Here is a 22,389-nt window from a genome sequence, read left to right as displayed (position 1 = left end):
CCAGTTGAGTATGCAGCTAGAGCTGTTGTGTCTTCTGTGGAAACCTGAAACAGGAGACATAAGATTAAAAAAAGAGTCTTACTTTCTCATGGATTAAGATATGACCAGGGTGCACGATACAGATGTAGAACATTGTGTGTTCTATCCCACAGTTCAGATGTGGCAGCAATGAGTGAGAGAGAATACTTGAAAAGGAATTTTAGCCAGGAATTTTGAGCCAAGAATTCTTCCATAGCATTCCAAAGCTTTTTCAGGCTTTACTGGAGCATTACCTGATTGCCTTAATAAATGGCAAGTCGTCTTGTAAATGTCATTAAATTCTTGACTGGAGTATTATCAAAGGAAAATCAGGAAAATCTATTATGCTGACAGTAGGCAAAAAGCACTTCTCTGAAGGATGTGAGATCTAAGGATGAAGTACTGAAGTATAAAATTATCCTTGCATGCTTGATCCTTCCACATTTGATTTGTTAAAAAGTAGTTCTTCCTTTTGTTAGACTTCTTTTTAAAGGAGTTTTCTGTAGTTCCTGCTATTGAAATCACAGTTTAAAACATACAAGCAGTAGCAGTACTGTTTCTGTCCCTATCTATCTCCTTCAATGTAGGACTACATGGTATAAAATTTATTTGTGCTTCCAGGTAAGTGAAACTTGCTTTGCATACTTGAAGGCAACGGTTACATAAAGTCGTGTTGCACATGAACTAGCACTGAGAAAACACCTTTGCCATGAGAGCCGGTTCTAAATCAGAAACAAGTTTACATATTAAAAGGAAAGGATAGAAACTCCAGGCTACTCTGTTACAGTAATCAGCGCCTTTTTGGCAACTAGCACGTTTTCCCATTCCAAGATCTTTGCCAGAACCTAAAAACATCTTTCTTTTGGTATTTGTGGAAAGATATAAAACTGATGAGTGCAAAGAGATCCAACTTACTAGAATATATACAACAGGGGATTTCCATGTGACTAAATCTAAGTGCCGTCAGGTTACAGCTGGCAGCTATCAAAACTGAACTAAATTACTAATACTAACTTTAAATAATTCATTCCTGTGTCAGGAGACTTATCAGAGTCCTAGAATTATTAAATATAGCAAAGAAAAACAGCACATGAGAAATCTGTGCACTGTTTAATCCTGACTGCTTCTCTCCTTGACTCCATCAGTTTTTCATCTTCACTTCAACACCAAGGAGGTGGCTTTTGTTGGTAGCACTCACAGCTCTTAAATGGATTTCAGGGTTTGGCAACTGGTCAGCCAGTCACAAGTGTCATAAAAGTACAGTACAGTAAACTGTCCTGGAACACATTCCAAAGATAAACTTGGAATTCTGCAGAACAAAAGTGATAGTATTACCAGGATTTTTCCTGGATCTATCCCATGGAAAAGTGAGGATTAGGCACAAAGTTAATATCAGATATGCTATCAAAGTGTAGAGCTGAGGGGAACAAAAGCATCAGTATTTTCTCTTGTATTGCCCAAATTTACCAAACTGGTAAATCTTGGCAGTTTCATGTCCATGTAAAATGTATTGTCCTGTGCCAACAGTTAAAAAATCAACATCATCTCATGTAACACATGAAATTAGATGAAACTGATTTCAGCTGCGTTTCACTTTGGGATAGACTATTCTAAAAGAAAACAAAAATCCAAGCTCAGATGATTCATCTGTGTTCAGGTTAGAATATAAGAAAGATTTCTTAATTTTCCTGAGAACTGAGATCACTGTAACTTGTATGTCCAGTTATGTTCAGTATTATGGAGTAATAATGTAAGGCTATATATGGGGTGCTGGTAAGAAAGTCCAAAAATGGGTGAAAATACGGTGACAAAGGAGTTACGTGTGAAATGGTCAACTTCAGCATGAAAATTTCATGCATTTTGTAAGCTGAAAGGCAGATCCTTCATTTCCCTATGGCACTAATTTCAGAGTGAACCCATTTAGTTTCCAATACATTGAAAATTCGATTCAAGATGATAAGTCTGTGCTAATGTGATCCCCAAAAGAAAGGAAAAAGGTGGAGCGAGCGAAGTTGGTAATAGTGAAATACTGTGCAGCCATGTCATCATATGTTAATTGTGCTCATGCTACCCTTATCAGTGCAATTAAATCACTTGATTATCATTTGGATGCCTGTTTTTTAGAAGCTGGGAGAGTGACTAGATGTGGATCTCCTGTTTCCACATTGTATCAGGAATAAATTTTGTCCCTTTAACCTGCTAGTTAAATTTCTCCAACCATTTGTGCTCATCTCCATTTGTACTTGGTATGTAATTGCCAATATTATTTATACTCTGACCAAATTTGTCTCAAAGACTCCCATGCATGCTGCAGTGGCTTGAACTATGGCAGATTTGAATTTAGGTAATATACTACAGATTGTACTTGACTAGATTGGGCTCTACAGCCAAATATGTATATGGATCTATAGTCAAGACTGATGATTGCAGTCTCAGATAAATAATTTCTGGTCTGAAATATCTTAATCTTATACAAAGTTATTGATTCCATTCAGGTCGTTTTCACAGTTTGACACATTAGTATAACTTTCTTCGTTACTTACAATGTTGCTTTCATACATTTGCAGTGACATAATTTCATTCCAACATTGTAACATCATACCCCGTAGACTCACACTGACATCATTTTAAAAACTTAGAGAGGATGCTTTGTCCTATTGGAAGGAAATTAATCCTAAATATAAATATTAGTGAAATCATGCTACCCTCATTCTCCCCTCATTACACCAGTGTAAATTAGAAGGCATTTTAATGAAACCCATAGAATTAAGGTTTATTTCAGGCCTGTTCATTTAAAAGAATAATCTCTAGTCTTAATTCAAGCAAAATCTGATAAAATAATCTGTCTTTAGATACTTTCAAAATGTAGTTTTCTTGGTTATGCATGTAGCTCTGCTGATTGAAAAACCAGGGGATGGAGGTAGGAGACAGTTTCCAAATCTCTGCCTCTTACTTTGGGACATCTGTGACTGTTTTCATAATTTTGGTGTTACCCTGAACTGCTCATATGTAAGACTGTGGAAAACAGATCTTGGGACCTTTGTGTTCTTTGTCTATTAGATCTTATCTAAAAGCATATGGACTAAGGCTTCCAGCAAAACTAAGCATCACTAAACAGAAGGAATATGAAGTACTTTACAGGAAGCTAACCAGTATCATGGGCTGTATGTGCTTTGCACAAGTTATCTTAGAGAATCTTGAACGATTTTTGGGAATAAAATCAGTCTATGATGGTTGCAGAAATCTTTATCTGAATTTTTCCAGCTCACTCGTATTTTTATTATAAGTCTTTTATCTCTGTTATAAAATAACCAAAAGATATTTTTCCCTTAAAAGCTATAGCTGTGGCACTTGCAGTCATAGGTCAAGGTAAGCAGTTATACTGCAGGTTAGATTTGGCATTGTGTGTACTTCTTGGGACCTTAGGTTTTGCAGATAATGTTTCTTCCCTTATTGTGTTACTTAATTCCAATTTACATCGAACTAAAAACTGTTTGTATTTAGACAGTACCACATATGTAAAGACAGATTGAGCTGGAATTTGTCAGTGAGAACACAGAGCTGCTAAAAGAGATAGGGATCAGTATTTTTTTGTGAACTGATACTGCAGTGAGGCCTTAGGACAATTACAGTGGAGAGGCTTGCTGGCATTCAGGACAAAGATGGAAAGAGTGTGTGAAAGAGCATGTAATAAAATATACAAAGGATGTATTTTCTAAAGACAACTGCTGTACCAGTAAAAAAGCCCAGATAAAGCTGGAATTAATCAAATATGTATGATTGTATAATATACTCATGTTCAGTATAATTAAATATTGTTAAATAGCATTTCTTAACTATTGTTTATCCAATAGATGACAGATTAAATAGAGGAGATACAGGCATATGCATATCATGATCTTTAATCTTAAATGTTGGTCAGCTCATGTTTTTTACCTTACCATGCTCTGCCTACTAGGTTTATGAATGTAGAAGGGCATTGTTTTTAAAGAGGAAAAGGATACCTGGTTGAATGGAGCTGTAGAGGTGGAACTGTATAAATATGAAAAAAGAAAAAAAGTATTTTTCTCTTCTTAACTCTTCTGTCCATTATTTGCCCTTCCGTCTAAGTACCTACCTCTGTATACATGACCTCCCCCAGATGAGGCAGGAGTAGCATTGGTCTGGAGCCCAGAGTTTCCTACTGCTTCTGGTAAGTAGTGAGGGTGTAAGGTGCTTAATGCAATGTGGTGCTCTCCTGCAACTCGCCAAGGGAAGGAGGTTGGAGCAGTGGAAACATTCCTACTGGAGAGAGCATGAGTGGGAGGAGATAGGATTACAGGTCCTGCTGCACTACACCATGGGGGGAAGCAATTGGAGGCCACGCCTTCACTCCGTGGTCCAGAACTTTTTGGCAGAGAGTCAGACTAGAAGATCTCTTTCAGTATATTGGGAATTAATTTACATCTCTATGGAGTTAGATGATACTACTTATATTTTTGGGCAAATTAACCAAGTTACTTCTAGGATGTGAGTTAGTAGCATGCCTATTGCTACACAACATGTGCAGTCTTTCACTTTAAGGTAAACGTTAAGCAATAGTCCCTACTGGACTGGTACTAAAATTATATTGTACCTATTTAAGGAATATTCTGGCCTCAGAATACCAGTAAGGTAGGAGACTGAGGCGAGGACAGTTTACTGTTTTCTCCTCCTTGCATTTTGGAGTACTGTATTGCCATGACGCACTCTCAAAGAGAAGGGTGGCACTCTTCTCTGTTCACGTACTGTTTCTTTGTGCTTCCATGCTTTGTGAGGTTTTAATTTTCTGTTGCCTATAATGCAGAGAACAAATTTCCCTAAAGCTCACAAGCTGTGGAAAGTGCAGAAAAAAAACCCCAAACCCAAACCATCCTGTAAAGGAAAGATGGAGGAAAAATAGATGGATTAAATTATTTAAATGTAATGCGTCCTTAAACACGATAAATGTACCTCAGTAATGTTTATTAATTCCTGTTGCTATTAGAAGAGCTCTCGTAAGCAGTATCTTCAATGTAACCACATTTTAATGAGTCGTTTTCGTGAAGGATAGTATAAAGGAATAGTTTCTTTGTGACAGACTGTATTGTAACATATATTCGATGATAAGACTAAACAATAGCATGTAATCTTTTGAATTAGTCAGAATAAAGGCCCAGTGAATTTCTTTACATCTCTATTCTAGGATCACTAAGCAACCAAGGACAAATAGCTTTCTGTCTGGCTGGTATATTGTATTGCTTGTAAAAGCTTTTTAAAAGAACATTGGTTCTTTGGCATAGGAATAAATGGATTGTAAGCATATTACAGCTCCTCTTGAACAATTTCTGGGGTTTGGCACGTGATCTCCCTGGGTTCCCCAGTTTTAAATGCCTCACTTGAGTTATGCTTTGTAGCAATCATCATTGCGGTGCATTGTGTTGGTGGTGGTCTTTTGTGTCTATTTGTAGATTTTTAAATTTAGTATTTTTAATAAGCTGCAGTTGCAGTGAGATGGGGCTTAGTGAATGTGGAAAAATTGTGTGCTATAGTTGTTGCATCTTCAGGTACATGTAGGCGATTTGATAATTAAGAGTGCAGACCAATTTCATCTGCAAGTATTCAGTGAGGAGTTGTGATGACACATGTATTAGTCTTCTGCTTTTTATTTCAAACAGGTAATGTTGGTGTTTTATCCACATATATTCAAAGACCCTATCTTTGAATATCCAGCAAGCCTGTACACAGAAGAAATAGAAAAAATAATTCTTGTTACACCCAGCCTAGAGACTTCAAGTACAGAATGTTTACTTACTGAAGATCATGTGAAAAGTATGTCTTGGAGCTTATAATTAGACCTGCATTTCTCATAAATTTGAGGAAGTTAAAAGGTATTATAGTCACTGTATATTATTTACTCCTATGAGTTGGATCAAACACCCCAGCACTCTGCCAATCCTGAAAGTAATACCACAAATAGGTAAAAAGTCTGAGTAATAAAGGTATTATGAAACTTTTAATAAAAAAAAAAAAAAAATTAGGCAACTGCTGCATCTGAAAGTGTGAAGATTATTCTGAGAATGTCCAGAGAATACAAATCTGACCAGCATTCTTCTGACAGGGCCTTCACTAAAGAGTGCTTTGTGGGGTTTATGTTCTAGTCTTAGTGTTGCTTTCATGAAAAAAGATGTAAAACATCTATGTAAATTCCAAAGACCATGTCATCTCAATATAGCACAGATTGAAGGTGATAGAGCAACAAGCTTTTCATAGTGGATATCTAAGCCCAGACATGTAGCAGGAGATATTGCCATCAGCTTCAAGTTCAGTATAACAGTTCTTCTATGATTGCTGCTTGTGACATGATTCAGCTTTTGAAAATCAAATATGTGGATACAAGAAGAGAGAAATAATTTTATTTTTTTTCTTAACTCTCTTCTTACTGAAGGTAAGCCTGAATGGAAATTAAAAACAGGGAAATGCGTACCCTTTCAGGTATCTGTGCTTGAAATACAGGGTATGTGCTTAAATCCAGGTACAAGATTTTCCTCTTTCCAGTGATCCATCAGAAATGATATTTTGAGCATACAGTCTCTGTGGTCTCTATCTCACAGTTAAGACAGACAGCATGCTGCTGTAGTGTAGGCCTCTTTTCCCCAGTCTGTCAAACTCCTCAGGCTTTCGTTTACTTGCTAGTGTCAAACCAAATGAGGCAGGTACTAGTGCTGGTTATTCTGATCATTACAGAAGATCTCTAGAGTGTCAAGTATTTTCTTGTTCTTCACAAAAATAAATCTGCATATATGAAATACGGGGCATTTAGTTCCTTGTAATCTGCTCGATATTTTTAGTTTTAATTAGTTTTCATTACACAAGCAAGTGAAAAAGTTCTAACCATCCTTTGAGTGATCTTCACTCTCCCTGAGCATCCTTTCTTGTGCCTTTTCCTCATGCGTTTAATTGATTGTGGTGTTTGTCTGCCTCCTTGTGATATTCTTTATAATTGCAGTCTTGATGGGTTTGCTGTGTTTGGTTTTGAGTTGGGAGGGTTTTTTTTTTTAAAATAGGTCATGCTAAGCAATTGTATTGTGATGACTGTAAGCATGCCTTTATTTATTTCTCAGAAACTCATGAGAGTGATGCCCTTGAGAGATTTATGAATGAACAGATAAGTGTGATCCCACACTTGGTCATCATTTTTCCTTCATGTAAATGATAGCTGATGATGTCATACCTTCCTGTTGCTGACTAGGTTTTTAATCTTGTGACTCAGTAAGCCTTTATACTATCCTGGAAGATACTTCATTTTGTGCCTGGATTTTTGCTACTCTAGGCAATAACATTTTTTAGTGTTAATTTGTAGCATAGGATGCATAGCTATGAAAAGCAGCTGTTTCACTAAAAAAGGCTTGAAAATAAAATGGTTACAACCAGATCCAACCACAAAAAATCCTGGAATTTGGAATTTCTGAATAAATTATTCTATTAGATATCTGTTTGTTTAAAGGTTAGGACAGAGTGATGGTGTTTTTATAAGTTTGACTCGCAGTATAAGAAAATGGGGTACTGTTTTATGACTTTGTTAACATTGTGTTCTATTCCGCAGTGAAGTCTGCAGGACCTAACTAAGATCAGGTCTCTTATGGTAGATGTTGTAAAAACTCATACTAAAAGCTGATCTGTTTTTGGTTTTCAGATGATCACATTAGACAAAGTAAGTGGAAGGGTAGTGTTAGAATAAAGAGTGCATCCATGGAATTAATATCCCAAGATCATGGAAAGGTCAGTCATACAAACTGGAATAAGTGACAACCACAAATCCAGTTCTTGAACCACACTGTATCACTGACCTGCTAGAGCCTGAGGTCTGCAGTCAACTGGGAAAAATGTTTAAAAGTGCCTATTAGGGTTATGCTTTAATTCTGGGGTTTGTGGTTTGGGTTTTTTTCCCCCACAGTATTATGACTTTGGACTTAACACATTAAACCGAAATACTAACAGCCAACTTGAGGACATTACCATTTCTGTCTCAACTGAAACGAATTTTGGATGTTGGGTACATAAAAAAAATATCTTAAATACACAATTTAAAAAGTTACGGGTCACATTTTTTTACCAATAAGGGACCTGGCAGCATCTTTATTTTAATAGGAGGCAAAAAAAAGTGGCCTACAGTCACTTTTGAGACAAATATTACAAAGATCACAACTGCAGGGAAGTCCTTGCTGGGTCTGCTGTACTGGTATCCCTGAGGATATGGATGCACAATGAAGGAAGCACATTTAATATTTTAAATCCAGCTTCTGTATTAATCTTGCATGCACTTGGAAGTAGCTGTTTGAAGCAGTTTGGAACATTAAAAAGAAAGAATCCAGGCAGAGTTAGGGAAACATAGACATTGCTGCAGCTGGGTGCATGTGACGTCAAATCAAGCGGGGCCAGACGTACATGTCTGTGTCACACATGCATATCACTTCCATTGGCAGGCAGTGAGAAGAATTCTGTAGATACAGGTGGGTTGGGTTTTTTTAATCTCGTTGCAGGCAATAGTTTTTTTTGACTGTTAGAGGCCGTTATTCAGGGAACTAGGAGAGACAGAATGAGCCTTGAGAAAATAGCTGGAAAACAGATGGCACTTTAGGGTTCAAAAGAACATTTTCATGTAGTTCGGCAATGCTCTAACACAAGCGTGTTCTTGTGCAGCCCACACACATTTGCATGGTGAAACCCAAGATTAGCTGAATTCAGTGGCAAAATTTAAACAGATGATCGCCCTGTGCATTAATGCACTCTGTAAATGACTTAAAGGAATGTAAATTAGGAGAATCTTAAAAGTCCAGGTGAAAATAATTCCTTTTGTACTTAGGGTTCTGTTTTAAATTTGTGTATTTATTATAAGGAAAACTTTTTTTTTCTAGATTTCTCATTAGATTTTCTCTCTCTAACTCACTGTTAGTATCTCATTGCTCCAGTTTTTTTTAGAGTTTTTAAGTTCCTAAGAGAGACTTTCCAAGGCTCCAAATACTAATAGAAATATTGATTATCTAAAATTAAGAAAATCCATTTTTTATTTTTTTTATTTGAAGGTGAGAGTAAAGTCTTTTTCTTCCTTTTAAGCAATCAGTCTAGATTTATTTTGGCAGCCTCGTGCTTACGTTTTTGAAATGTTTCTTTTTCTGAAAGACAGTCTTCCTGTCCCCCCGTTATTTGGTCTTAGTACATGTGGTTTTCTATGTCTTCATTGCCAGTTTGTGCTTTCACTTCAAACTCATAAACTCTGATATCTTTTTCTGTATTTAATGTTTGCCGTATTATCTCTCCTGCCAGGTGTTGCATAAAATATTTCTTCTGAGTCAGTGCTATAACTAGAAGCAACTCGATTTCTTTTTAAGATCACACACTTCAGTTGATAGAGAATATGTGGTCTTTGTGGCTGGCCCACACAGACATGGCTGGAGGGGAAGTAACAAGTAAGTGTCACCCTTACTGCTCTCAAAACTAACTGGGCATAGAATCACGTCCAGAGTGCTTGGAAATGTGTTGTCCCTTTACCTACAAATGCAGTTCTGAACATGACTCCCACATCGAATTGATTTTCCTTGACACTGTTTCTCCTTGTCCAAGAAATAAAAGCCTCCGCTTGTCAGGAATTCACTTGTCCCTTATTGAATCAACAAGCATGCTTACTTCTGCCTGCATCTGAGTCATTTCTCACACACAGTGCTCGCCTACACAGGCTGCTTTTTTCAGACAGCAACCAAGGTCTAGTGCTAATTAGACACCAAATGTGTACTGTGCCCAAATTCTATCAAATTGTGTCAGACAGAAACTAAAAGTAAGATTTGAGGGAAAGTTTAACCAAGGGTGAGAATCCCAAATACTCAAACTCTCATGTTATTTCTATTAGGACACATACAAAGATGCAGCTTGATTTCAGTTAGTTAGGCAGGGACATTTTGAATAATTATTTTAATGTCTGCTACATTCTGAAAGTAGAAATGAAGACTTCAGTTTCATTAACTGCAACATTTGTGATATGGAGAATACTTTAATTTGACCTTCTCCAGTGCTTTTCCTCTGTAAAAATGTTTTGTGGTTTTTTTTTTTTTTTTTTTTTTTAACTTTTCCTTTTCCTAACCTCCAGAGGTCAATAGGCTGTTCACTATAAGGTGTCTGTGCCATGCCAGATTTACATGGCTGTGGTTTCACGCTCTAAGCCAATTCTGGGCTTCTTGAGGTATATGAAAACTGACTAAACTCCCAGGCATTAGTGTTTCATGCCATTTTACTAAGCATATTTACTATTCATATTTCTTGCCAAGAAGAAATAGAGAGAGGAGGTGCAATGTGAAAGGAAAAATTTTCAACTTTCTCACTTGATTATTTCTTCTGTAGATGATGTTATTTCATGGGTTCTGAGTATCTTTAGTGGTAGAATGACTGAGGAAATGCTACGTCTCAAGCTGGGACCTCTGCACTGATCTACTGGTTGTTCTTCAGTGCCTCATGAGATCTTTCATTCACATCACTGTTATAGTAGACCTTTCTTCTTTCCTAACCCATTCCTGCAGAATACTCGGTTCCCCTGACACCACCTTCCATGTGTATCTTTGTATGTATCCCAGGTGCTGATGTCCAGTATCTTGTAGAATTCTCTTGATCATTGCTGATTGTCTATCATCTCTTCAGATGACTGGGTGTCAGCTAAAAATCATCTCTGTGCTAGATCCCATAATTTACTGGGGCAGTGTTGTCAGCCACTCTTCAGTTTGTCCTTTAGATTGGCTCTCAATAGTTCCACTAATTACTATTGGTTGCCCTGAGATCTCCTTCTCCATCGTTCAATATTTCATGTCTCACATCAGTTCAGGGTTTCATTGTGCTGCTTGATTCTTGCTTACTGTTAGATGCCTGCTGAAAAGAAACTTACTTTGCCCTGGCTTTTAAGAAATGCTTTCTCTGACATTTCAGTGGGTGTCTCTGGGTCACCCATTTGTCATCATCTTACTCATTCCCACATCCTGGGACACCCAGTTTCCTACGCTTCCATTCTGTCACCGCTCTGTTGTTACTGTATTTCTGGTAAATCCACAATTGCTGATCTTTACTATTACCAATGTATGCTGTTGGATTAGGTATGCAAGAGCATTGTTTTCAGGAGTTGCTGTTGCTCTTTTTGGGAGGCTTTGCACTCTTCTGGTATGATCTTCTGCTGAAATATCATGTGGGAAAATTCTGGCACGTCATGCTGGTACCAGTGTAAACATGCCCTTTGCCTGTTCCCCGACTGTTTTCACTGGAAGTCATGGTCCTAGTTATCCCCTGTTATTTCCCTCGGATTGTATGAGGCCTTACTCATCTAGCATTCTATTCATTATGTTTTCTTAGACACCCCGTATTTTTATCCTTAAATATACATTTCCTGGCTTCTTTCAGACCTTTATGAACTTTCAGAAGCTGTTTGTTGTACACCAGGATGTAACTAAGAAGCCATCTCAGCTTTTCCACATATGTACCTCCACTAGGGAGAAGATCTAGGAACAATTTATAAACTTCTTCGCCATGGTATTGGGTTTCTAACCTGATTACTTGTTAGCTTGCTGAGCTGTGACTAGATCTAAATGAATGTTTGTTTTCATTCCATATTGCTGTGATGCTTGGTGAAAAGGATTTGCCTTCTGTATAAACAATAACAGAACAGCAGGATTTAGCTCTGTGTAAAGGTGAAAGGCAAAGACTTGAGATACTTGTCCCTGGATTTTTAAAGGATTTAACTAGCTCCACTTGGCTTCCTGCTAGGGAGAATTTACAGTCATGCATGAATGATATGTCACTTAAGTAGTGTTAGAGCATTTTAATTTGCTTCAGCAGGTGACCAGGTAATACAGGTCATACCAACAAGGTATGTTAATATGTGAAGCCTTTGGTTTTAAGTAACAGCAGTTTAATTTCAGTGGAATCACTAGACACTTACTTTTATGCTCCTCTGTCTTCAGCAGGATACAGATCTCTTCAGTTCCCTGTTACATCATCATCCCTGTGCTGAAAATGTGACATGTTATAACAGTGTTTTCATAAACACTATAAAGAGAGTTTTGACTGATAACGTGGTTTAACAACTTGGGTAAGTATTAGAAAAATGAATTGAAAAGTTGTGAGGTGGACATCTCAAATGAGATCCACAGATCCTGTAGCAGGAACTTGCAAACTGAATAAAGAAGATTTGAAAAGAAACTGAGTCTCAAGAGGCAAGGGTGTTCTCATTTGAGGCCAGCTTTTATAACCCTCCTTGCGTCATTTTTTTTCATGGAAAGGAGTGTTTTTGCAAGTGGAAACAGTTGCCAAATGGACAGTTGATGAAGGGACAGTAGTATCAGTCTGGGAAAAGGAGAAAAAAGCATGCATGCAAAATGACTTACTGATCAATTAAAGATGAGTTGGGTGAAAGCAGTTCACTTCCTATTCTAAATAAAGAGAGTTCTCCACAGTGAGATTTAGTGACATAAAAAAGTTGATGTTCTTATGCATCTTTTCATAGAAAGGTCTGTGAGATGAAAAGGAGAATGAGAGAGAAAGCAGCTTTGTAAGGAGCGGATTTCATTAACAAAGGATGTGGTGGATAAGGTTTTAAAGCCCTTATTCATGGGGCTTTTTAAGGAAAAATAAAAAATTAAAAAAAATTACTTATTTATCAAGTTCAGATTTCATAAAAACACGACCCAAAACACATTTCGAAGAATTGAATAAAGTCCCATTGAGTTCAGTAGGAACTGGATCCAGTCACTTGCTGAAAATGTGTAACTGATCTCATTCAGTTTTATTATATTTCATTATGTTTCCTCTTGGACCTTTTGATGCATGTGTCAGTTAATCTGCTAGGGGACCAGGAATTAACTTGCATCCCTCACATGGATCATTTTAATATCAGTTTAAGTATTTTGAAGCTTAAAAACATTACGCTGTAAGTATTGTTAGTGAGCCGCTGCCTTTGGTGGCAGAGTAATAATGCTTGATCATGTTTCAAACAGACATGTCACCCTTCACCACTAAAAGATAGCTATTTTCATGCTGATGCAAAACAACCCTAAGAAGTCAACTTCTGATATCATGGAAAACCCTGTGAGCAAGGGAGGATACGTAAATAGACATGAAGTCTGCTCGCTCTTTTGAACTCAAACTTTGAAAAAATGACTCCATGAATTATAGGAGGCTTCTGATTGATATTTAGTGTAAGGCCTGGTCTGTATATGCTTTGAAGGCTCTACTGGTGTGTATCTGTGTGGCTGCCTCACCTAGAAAATCTATGAGGCTTCAGTGTATCAGCTTTTTTTGTACCACCTATTTAAGTCAAAACTTCTTTCATTTCCCCCCAGCCTGTATGTCAGTCAATAGATATGGAGAATGTAGGTGTGGTGGTGTTGCTGAAGACATTGGGAACTTTATTAGCTTCTACATGAAAACTGATCTCCTTTTTCAGTGAAAAATACCACTTGACACACAGCTTTAAATGTTATTCTGCCCCAAAATGGAGATCAGGGAGTCTGACAAGTGCTTCATTCAGGTTTATTTCCCACCATTGATGTTTACTGTAAAATAGGAATGTTTGCATTTGATTTGTTTGGGGAATATATTCTTGAACAAATGAAGCTTGTAAATAATTTGTAAAGTATCATTCCATCCCATTCTTTGTTACACAACATAGTGTAAGAAGTTAGTTTGGTAAAATCAGTAGATACCTGTTAATATGTTTGCTACAGCCTAAGATATAATGTTAAAATAAATTTCTTTAACATTCAGGAAGCCTGTTAATTATGAAGCCCAGCTTTAGCACTAGAAACATTGTGACAAGCAGTTAGCATACACTCTTGACATCTGTTTTTTGAGCTGAGCTTTTTTACAATGCTTTTTCCAGCTAAGTGAGATTCATTTAGTGTGATTTACTATGTATAAATCTCTGAAAATGAGAGGGAGATGTTAATCCAGCAAGCTGTCTATTTTCCAAGTCATTATCATGGTGTATGCAGAGAGGGGAAGTGCAGGCTCCTTTATTGGGCTTTTAGAACAACGACAGAGAAACTCGCAGGAGGTCCCAAAACAAATCCATATGTAATGACTGGAGTTATACAAGTTGCATCATTTGGAACTTTTTTAAAACTAGTAGATGTAATTCAAAACAGTCCGGTATAATCCTGTATCAAGAGGGGAGCGAGGCTAAATGTGACTTAATGAGGGATGACAGGGAAAAATGAAGAGTGCGTTTTTCCTGGTTTTCAGGTGGGGAAAGATTTTTTTCTTAATACAGTTGGATGGTAGGATAATTGAGGTTGGAAGGGACTATATATTGTTGCCTGCCAAAATACACATTAGTATACTTCAAGTAGATTACTTCAGTGTGGATGAATAATTAATAATTGAAATTGGCTGCGTAATTTGTGCTTTTTCTGATTTGCAGAGTTGAGATTTGAGTTCCTTAGATGTGCACTTAGGCACATAAGTGAGTTCTTGAAAGTCTAAAATAAGCTTTATGTTGTATTAGACTCAAACTTTAAGAAGACAACTTAGACAAATTCAATGGCAAAATGAGAACAAAAGCCAAGAAAAAGAAAAGTTGGAGGGAAGCTTTCTAGCTTTCCAGCTAGAAGCTGTTTTTCTTCCATATCCTCTTGGGAATTGTTTCCATGATCCTTTGTGTCCATAAGGGTATGTAGCAGTAGTAATGCCTTTTATAATAGGTATCATACAGTGGCTGTAAACTTTTTAAAGTAGGGATGTATCTGAATCTAAGCTGACTGGTGTTCAGATCTGATGGTGCTGCTGAATTTTGCTATAGATTTTACAATGACCTTTAGGGATGAAATTGCATAATCTCTGCTAATGAGGTATTTTTACATATCTAACTGTGGCTTGCAGCAATTGATCAGGGGACTATGAAACATTCTTGATGATATATCAGGTCACTGAATTCTCAGGTAAGTAGAAAATCTCTCTGTGGCAATAGTTACCTACAAGTTTCTGAAAATACACTTCCCTATTTGAAGGTATTTAGAAGACTTGCTGTAAATATCTACTACCACCTGCTAGTGCCTTTACTGCATGGGCATTTACTGTAAATTAGTAAAGTGTCAATATGATAATAGTAATAATTATGGAAATATGATGTTGCTAAACATCACTATTTAGTCATGCTAATCCATGCTCCCAAGGGCAGCCCTGTGGCTCTTCTTTTGTCCAAGGCCCTTGCACTTGCTCATGCCAGGTCTCCTCAAAACCTCCATGGACCACACAGGAATCCCAGCTCCAGCCCAATGCTGGCTATGCCCTGTGGAATGATTTTTCATTACTTGGCAATACCACAATCTAGATACAGGCCCAGAGACATACTGGGGAAGGCTGACTGCCCAGATCTGGGTCTTGTTCCTTATCTGAGCTTTGTACCTCGCTATCACCTTGGTTTTTGCTAAGAATGGTTAGTGAAGATTCCTAAATAGCAGTTGCAGGGTTGCAGTAAGATTGTAGAGAAGCCATGTCTGAGTGTACTCTGTGTGTGTTTGTATTCACTTCAGGACTTGAAAACCATGCAGTGATGGTGGCGAGGCCTTCCAGCTTGCTATGGATCTGGCACAGTGATGTGCTAAGTCTTAACAACATTGGTATTTCCTTAGTGTTGGCCTGAAATATATCGGGTCATTGATGAAAATATATTGATCTAGAAGCCTGCTTCATAATGTAGTTCTGAACACCTCCCAAAGAAGGCCCCCTAAATGCTAAGATATGAGAAACAAGGGTTATATCTGCTGCTGCTGATGAGTCTAAGTGGTTCATGTTCAGTAAAAGTTAATTGAAAAGATTCAGTTCTTCTCTTTCCCAGTCTCATTAATGTTACACTTTGGGAGTGCAACATTTTCTTTGTACAGCCACTGGTGTGATGACCTGTGTTAGTTGGCCAAACACCTTTGGATTTTATAGTCAATATTCTCTCAGTATGTAGCCTACATTGTTTCTGAAATTGGCTTAAAATCACACCAACTAGCTTCAGGCTGTGATTCGCTTTAGGTTGCTGCATTTGGCTTCCAGACCCCAGACCAAGTTCCTTTTGAGTTAGTAGGATTCTTTCTGTTGACTTTTGCAGTACTTGGATCAGATCCACAGTGTGTAATTCCTCCTCTTGCTTCCCCTTCCTTCCCTGAAATGCTCTTGAAGAAAATTATAATATAATCTGAAGAATAACAATATTGGGCCAGATTTTCAGTTCCTATAAAACAGAATAGGTTTTTTTTTTTCAAGTCAGTAAAACTGTGCTCATTTACATGAGCTTAATATCTTCACATACAGCCTAATATCTCTTTAATAAGCCATAAAGTTCTCAAAAATTATGGGAAAACCAGAACTGTTCAGACTATATTTCACATTGATGCCAAAGTGCTAGGCAATGACAGCTTAGTTCTCCTAACTTCTATTGTCTATTTTTTGTATTATTTCTTGATATAGCCTTAATGCATACTGAAACAATCTAGAATTTCTCCCTCTACGATTCTATCATCTGGTCCTCTGGTTTCTCATATGTTTGCTTCACCATGGGTTCAACTGAAACACAGATTCTAGAGAGAACAGCTTTAGTGACAGCCCTGCTTCAGACACAACTAAAATAATGAAGATTCTATTGTGAGGGTGGTGAGCCCCTGGCACAGGTTGCCCAGAGAAGCTGTGGCTGCCCCATCCCTGGCAGTGCTCAAGGCCCGGTTGGACGCATTTGGAGAAACCTGGCCCGGTGGAAGGTATCCCTGCCTGTGGCAGGGGCTTGGAACTGCATGAGCTTTAAGGCTCCTTCCAACCCAAACCAGTCTGAGAGTCTGTGATTTACATCAAACCTAAACATATGTTGGATTTTATTTCACAGAAAGGGTTTTCTCAATGTCAATTGGCTGGATAGCAGTGTGAAAACAGACACGTGGCATGAATTTATTTACATTGATAACTGAATAATATACATTGTTATTGTAAAATCCAACTTCTTTCTCAGAGATCTCATGCAAAGGAAAAACTGAATTGGGTGGATCATAAAATCTCAAAAGTTTCATCTTCAGCTGAAGCGTGTTGGGGAGGAAGGTGCTTTTTTCAGGTAGAAAGCAGAGCGAGTTATTTTATTTTATTTTACCCTTGGTGAGAAATCCTTTCTACATCTGTGAACCTGGAGCTATTCTGAAGCTAGCAGAATTACTCTGGATTTGTGCTGGTGCCACTAAGGTCAAAATACGGCCGTAGGAGTAAAATGGTACTTTTGTGGCACAGCACAGCATGAGCAACAACTATATTTAGGATGCAGCAAAACCCAATCTCTATAGACAATGAGCATTCAATTGATTTTATAATAGTATAATAATACAAAGAGAAAGGAAAAAAAAAAGGGGGGGGGGAAGACAGAAGATGTACATTCAGCCTGAGCATCAGGAAATAACATGCCAGTGGCAGATTTTATTTGTCTGCACAGTAGTCCCTAAGGGAAATGGAACCAAATATGCTTTCTGCTAACTTTCCATTCCCAACTTTAAATCAAAAGTGCAGGTTCTAACTGCTCTTGGAAAGTGAACCCCCCCGTGACAATATGTGGAAGCTGAAATTCAGCAACAGTTAACTCCTTCCAGCAGCAGTCTCACTTGTAGTGGAACCGATGGGCTTAAAATGTTTTAACATAAGTTCTTGGGGCATTTCTCAAATGCTTTTCTAGGCATTCAAAGAGTTGCTAAATAAAATTCTGTAGACTGTTGCCTAGGCTGAGGCACCATTTGAACTGCAATTTGCAAACTTGATGTAAAAAACATTTGCTTCTTTCATGATACATTGTCCAGACTAAAGACATGAGTCAGTTCTCATTTTGCTAAAAGCTGATCATACCAGTGTCAGTTCAAAGTGAAGTCTTGGAACTAGAATACACAGTTTGAGATGAAAAAGTCTGGTTTGTGAAGATGTGAGGCTTATTCTGCTCTCATACCCATATAAACCAAGAGGAAAACCTCATGTGTGTATAGCTATTGCAGAAGTTAATGCTCCTGCACTGAGAACAACAGCACAGTCTTAGTAGCTAATAGATGTTAATTAAACCAAGAGTACTTGTGTGTGTTCTCACAGGGTTAGATCAGAAGTAACTATTTTTCAGTATCTCTAAAGCTGAATTGACTTCCCGCTGTGCTTCACACAAAAGACAAAATGCAGAAACAAGTATTTCCTTGCACTCACATGTTTTAAATGAGAACTGTCAAACCAAATTACACCTGCAGCTGCTTATTCGAATTAAGAGTCTGATTCCTTATAAGCTTATCCTGGTCTAGTAGCTTTGACTTACCTGGTCTAGGGGAAGGTGTCCCTGCCCATGGCATGGGGTTGGAACTTGATGAGCTTTAAGGTTCCTTACAACACAAACCATTCTCTGATTTTCAAATTTCAGAAAGCTGTACAGCTTTCCATGCTGTCGTGGTTTAAACCCAACCACACAGCTCGTTCGCTCAGTCCCCAACCCTTCTTGCCCTACCCCTGCTCCTGGAGGGACGGAGAGGAGAATCGAAAAGAATGCAACTCCCACGGGTTGAGATAAGAACAGTTTAGTAACTAAGGTATAACACAAATCACTACTACTACCACCACCAATAATAATAATGATAAAGGAAATAACAAGGGAAGAGAATACAACACCTCAACACCAGCTGACCAATAACTCACCCCACTCCCCCCAGCCGAGCACTGACAGATACCTCATCCAACCCTGCAGTGAACTACCCCTTCCGGGTAACTCTCCGTTACATCCTGGGCATGACGTGCTGTGGTATGGAATACCTCTTTGGTCAGTTTGGGTCAGGTGTCCTGTCTCTGCTTCCTCCTGGCTTCCCCTCCTCCCTGGCAGAGCCTGAGGCTCAGAAAGTCCTTGGTCAGACCAAACATCTGAGCAGCAACTAAAAACATCGGTGTTATCAGCACTGTTCCCAGGCCAAAAATCAAAAACACAGTGCTGCACCAGCCACAAAGAAGGAGAAGAATTACTGCGACTGCTAAACCCAGGACACATGTTTTCTTCATTCCAGATGAATCTGTCTCCTCAGGTAACAGAAGTCAAAACAATGCAATTTTAGGCTGAGGTGGGGTGTTTGTTGGTTGGGTTGGCTTTTTAAAGAGTTCGTTTTTGCCTTTTATTATCTGTGATTTTGTTGGTTGGGAATTGATCTTGTTTTGTTCTCTATGCTATGTGTTCTAATCTGAAATATGTTGTGTTGCAAAAGGCTTATGTGCCATGTAAGTCTCAATTACAAATACTGTCAGCCCACAAGGGAGATTTGAACATGTAGAAGATACACAGCACAGCCATAAATCCAAATGTCATTACCCAGACTCCATTAAACATCTTATAGCCTGCCTTTTACAGGGCCAATTCTTAGTTTCTGGCACTACAGCTAAATTATGTTGAGCATTCATGGGATGTACTAATGAGAGCATTTTTCAAAGCGTGATTTAGGATGTGGCTTCTATAGAATATGCTGCTTTATGATACTGCACTGGTATTTATTTGATTGTTCTGCATGGAGAACCGGAGGAGATAAATTAATGGAATTGCCAGCTGAAGCCTCAGCTGCTGCTGACATGGGAGAAGATACATTTGTACTTGGTGAAAAGAGTTATTTCAGTTTAGGCAGAAAATGAGTGTGGATCTGGAGGATATAAACTATAGATAGGTGCCTAATTTGGCAGCCAGATCCCCCTCTCCACCTGAAATTCCTTTGTAGGTCAAGCCCCAGGGTTTCTGGTGTAAAAGCAGTGCTGAGCTGTCCCACTAATAAAAAGCCTGGGGACTTCTCTTGTATTTTCTTTCACAACTCATCATAAAGTCAGATATCTGCAAACACTTCCAGATGTCTTCTTTCTAATGTCCCTCATTAGACTGGTTTAATTACAACATCAGACTATTTTAGGTAGAATTTATGTCAATTGTTAAACTAAACGGTATGTCATTCTGTTCAATAACTTTTTTGGTATTTTAGGAGACTGTTTTAGTGGTTTGCCCTTCACTACTCTTTTTATATAGCTCCCTAGCCTAGAAAGAAAGCCAGTTTCAACATATAAAATGGTGTCTTTATGAACATATTTTCCAAAAATTAATCTGAAAACCATTCATATTCCCTAACATGTTTATCCTAAACACATGAAGAACAGGACCACTGAGTGCTGCAGGACTAGGAGAACATGTAGCATTGTTTCCATACAATATGAGAATCTTTAAATACTACCTCTTTTTTTTTTTTTTTTTAACTGACTTATTAAATTCAAATAAAAACTATTCTATTTCTTTTCCTTCTGTTGTAAAGCAGACTACTAACACATTTCTACGGCTTTTAATTGAAGCAAACACAGCTTTTACAGTAAAAAAAAAAAAAAAAGTGATTTCCCAGTGAGTGAATCTCTCTAAAGAGCTTGTGTTTGGTTTTCTTTTCCCCTGTATATGCAATTTCAGATGCTGCACAACAAACACGTGATGGTTCGTGTTGGAGGAGGATGGGAGACTTTTGCAGGTTACTTACTGAAGCATGACCCGTGCCGAATGTTGCAGATCTCCCGAGTGGATGGGAAAACTTCTCCAATCCAGAGCAAGTCTCCAACCCTCAGGGACACGAATCCAGACAATTACCTGGTGGTTTCTGCCCATTACAAAACCAAGAAGGAGATTAAGTGAAATAAGCTTCTCATGTGATTGGGACTCTATGTACGTAGGTCCAAATTATTTTCTCAAGTGTAGTAAATTTAGTTTATGCTTTAAAAGGACTTTGGAAAATTTAAGGCAGACTGGAAATGGCAACGCATCTTGAAGATCTTTGAACTGTAGAACTATTTATTTCTAGTACTGTATCTTTTATAGCAAATTACCCTTGATAGGCTAATTACTACAGTCAGATAAGAAATAGACATATATTTTTAGCCAAATTATTACTCTTTTAATATGTGAATGTATTCTTAGAGTTACATAAAGGAGTGGATCCTGTTAATGGAAGAAAATACACAATACAATATATTTGTATGAAAATTGTATTACATTGAATCCTTGACTGTTAGACTAGTTGAAAAATAGATATGCAGGTGGAAAATGAATAACTGTGGAAATTATTTGGTAATGCCTCTTGAAAGAAAAATTGGCTATTTTTATGGTTTGCAAGATTTTCTTAACCAGTAGAATACAAAGATTTATTGCATGCCAAACAACTTCCCAAAGTGATTACTTTAAAAATGAAGCTCAAAAAAATGCCCAACAACCCCACACCTCTACTCTTTAAAGCTAAAGTCAATGCTGAAGGGTAGATCTGTGTGTAGATCTTTTCTGTTCCTTCTAGCATTGCCTGATATAGAAGCATGGGGAAGCTGAGAAGTTGCCCCTTTCTCTGGCAGACAATAGAGGTGTTAGTTGTGCTCACGGGGTGACGTTCTGCAGCCCCTGAAGGGAAGCATTGCTGCAGCGAAGAGCTGCAGAAGATGCTGGTCCCTCTGGAGTCCCAGATTTGAGCTTTTTTCCCCCCTTATCTTTAATGTTGTTGGTCCTGCCAAATGTGAAATACTCATTGCCCTGTCAGTGGAGTGATTCACATTCTTGTAAATCATTTGCACACCTCAAAAATTACTAAAGGCATACAGGGGCTTAGTTCATTATTTTGGCCACTTTTCTGTGTTTATATTCAGTAATTTATGTGCCTTGCAACATCCTAGAAAAATCATTTTATAGGATTATTTCACTGACTGTATAAATTTGAGCAGAACTCAGTTGTTTCATTACAAATGAAATAAATTTTTTTAAAATACTCCTACATTCTGGAAGCCTCATTTATCATTTGAAATCTGTGTTCCTTTGCTTTGCTGCTGCTGCCTGGGTGCCTATGACACACAGCACTGCTCACTAACCAAATAATGAGCTACCCAGTGGACAAGGCAAGCATTCATTTACTACAGATAGCACAGAAATACTGGATGTTATTGAAATTTAACTTTCGTTTGCAGGGAAAGAAAAAAATCAATAGCATTCTTGAGATAATTTCATTGGTGCCAACTATTTCTCTGTATGTTTTGATGTTCAAAACAGCCTCATGCTCTGCTCCCATGGTCTTTAAAATTAACAGCAAAATATCTGCTGGCTAGACATGATCAAGACCACCTTCTTTCATGTTCCACAACTTGTATCCTGTATCTCACTTGTGGAACCACTATACCTAAAAATGTCTGCTCAATACCAGCAGTTCACAATGTTTTGCCGCACCGTACTAAGCAACAATAAATCATTTGACCCCTGTTTTTAGCAGGAAAAATTGCAGCCTTTTTATTCTTAATTTTGAGATGTTTTATAGGAACATC

At 37.9% G+C, this 22,389-nt stretch overlaps 1 protein-coding gene across 5 annotated transcripts in view; it reads left to right on the top strand.

Annotated features, from left to right (window-relative positions):
* Positions 1-21,842, top strand: part of GAS2 (growth arrest specific 2) — a 91,886-nt gene extending 70,044 nt beyond the window's left edge. For all 5 annotated transcript variants that reach the window (XM_065683393.1, XM_065683395.1, XM_065683396.1 and 2 more), the window contains exon 8: positions 20,510-21,842. In XM_065683393.1, coding sequence (XP_065539465.1) covers positions 20,510-20,728 — 219 coding nt within the window. In that variant the 3' untranslated portion in view covers positions 20,729-21,842. The remainder of the gene's footprint in view (positions 1-20,509) is intronic.
* Positions 21,843-22,389: the final 547 nt, after the last annotated feature.

The sequence above is a fragment of the Lathamus discolor genome, chromosome 6 (genome assembly GCF_037157495.1).
Source record: "Lathamus discolor isolate bLatDis1 chromosome 6, bLatDis1.hap1, whole genome shotgun sequence".
Lineage (NCBI taxonomy): Eukaryota > Metazoa > Chordata > Aves > Psittaciformes > Psittacidae > Lathamus > Lathamus discolor.
This window is presented reverse-complemented; position numbering and strand designations above follow the sequence as displayed.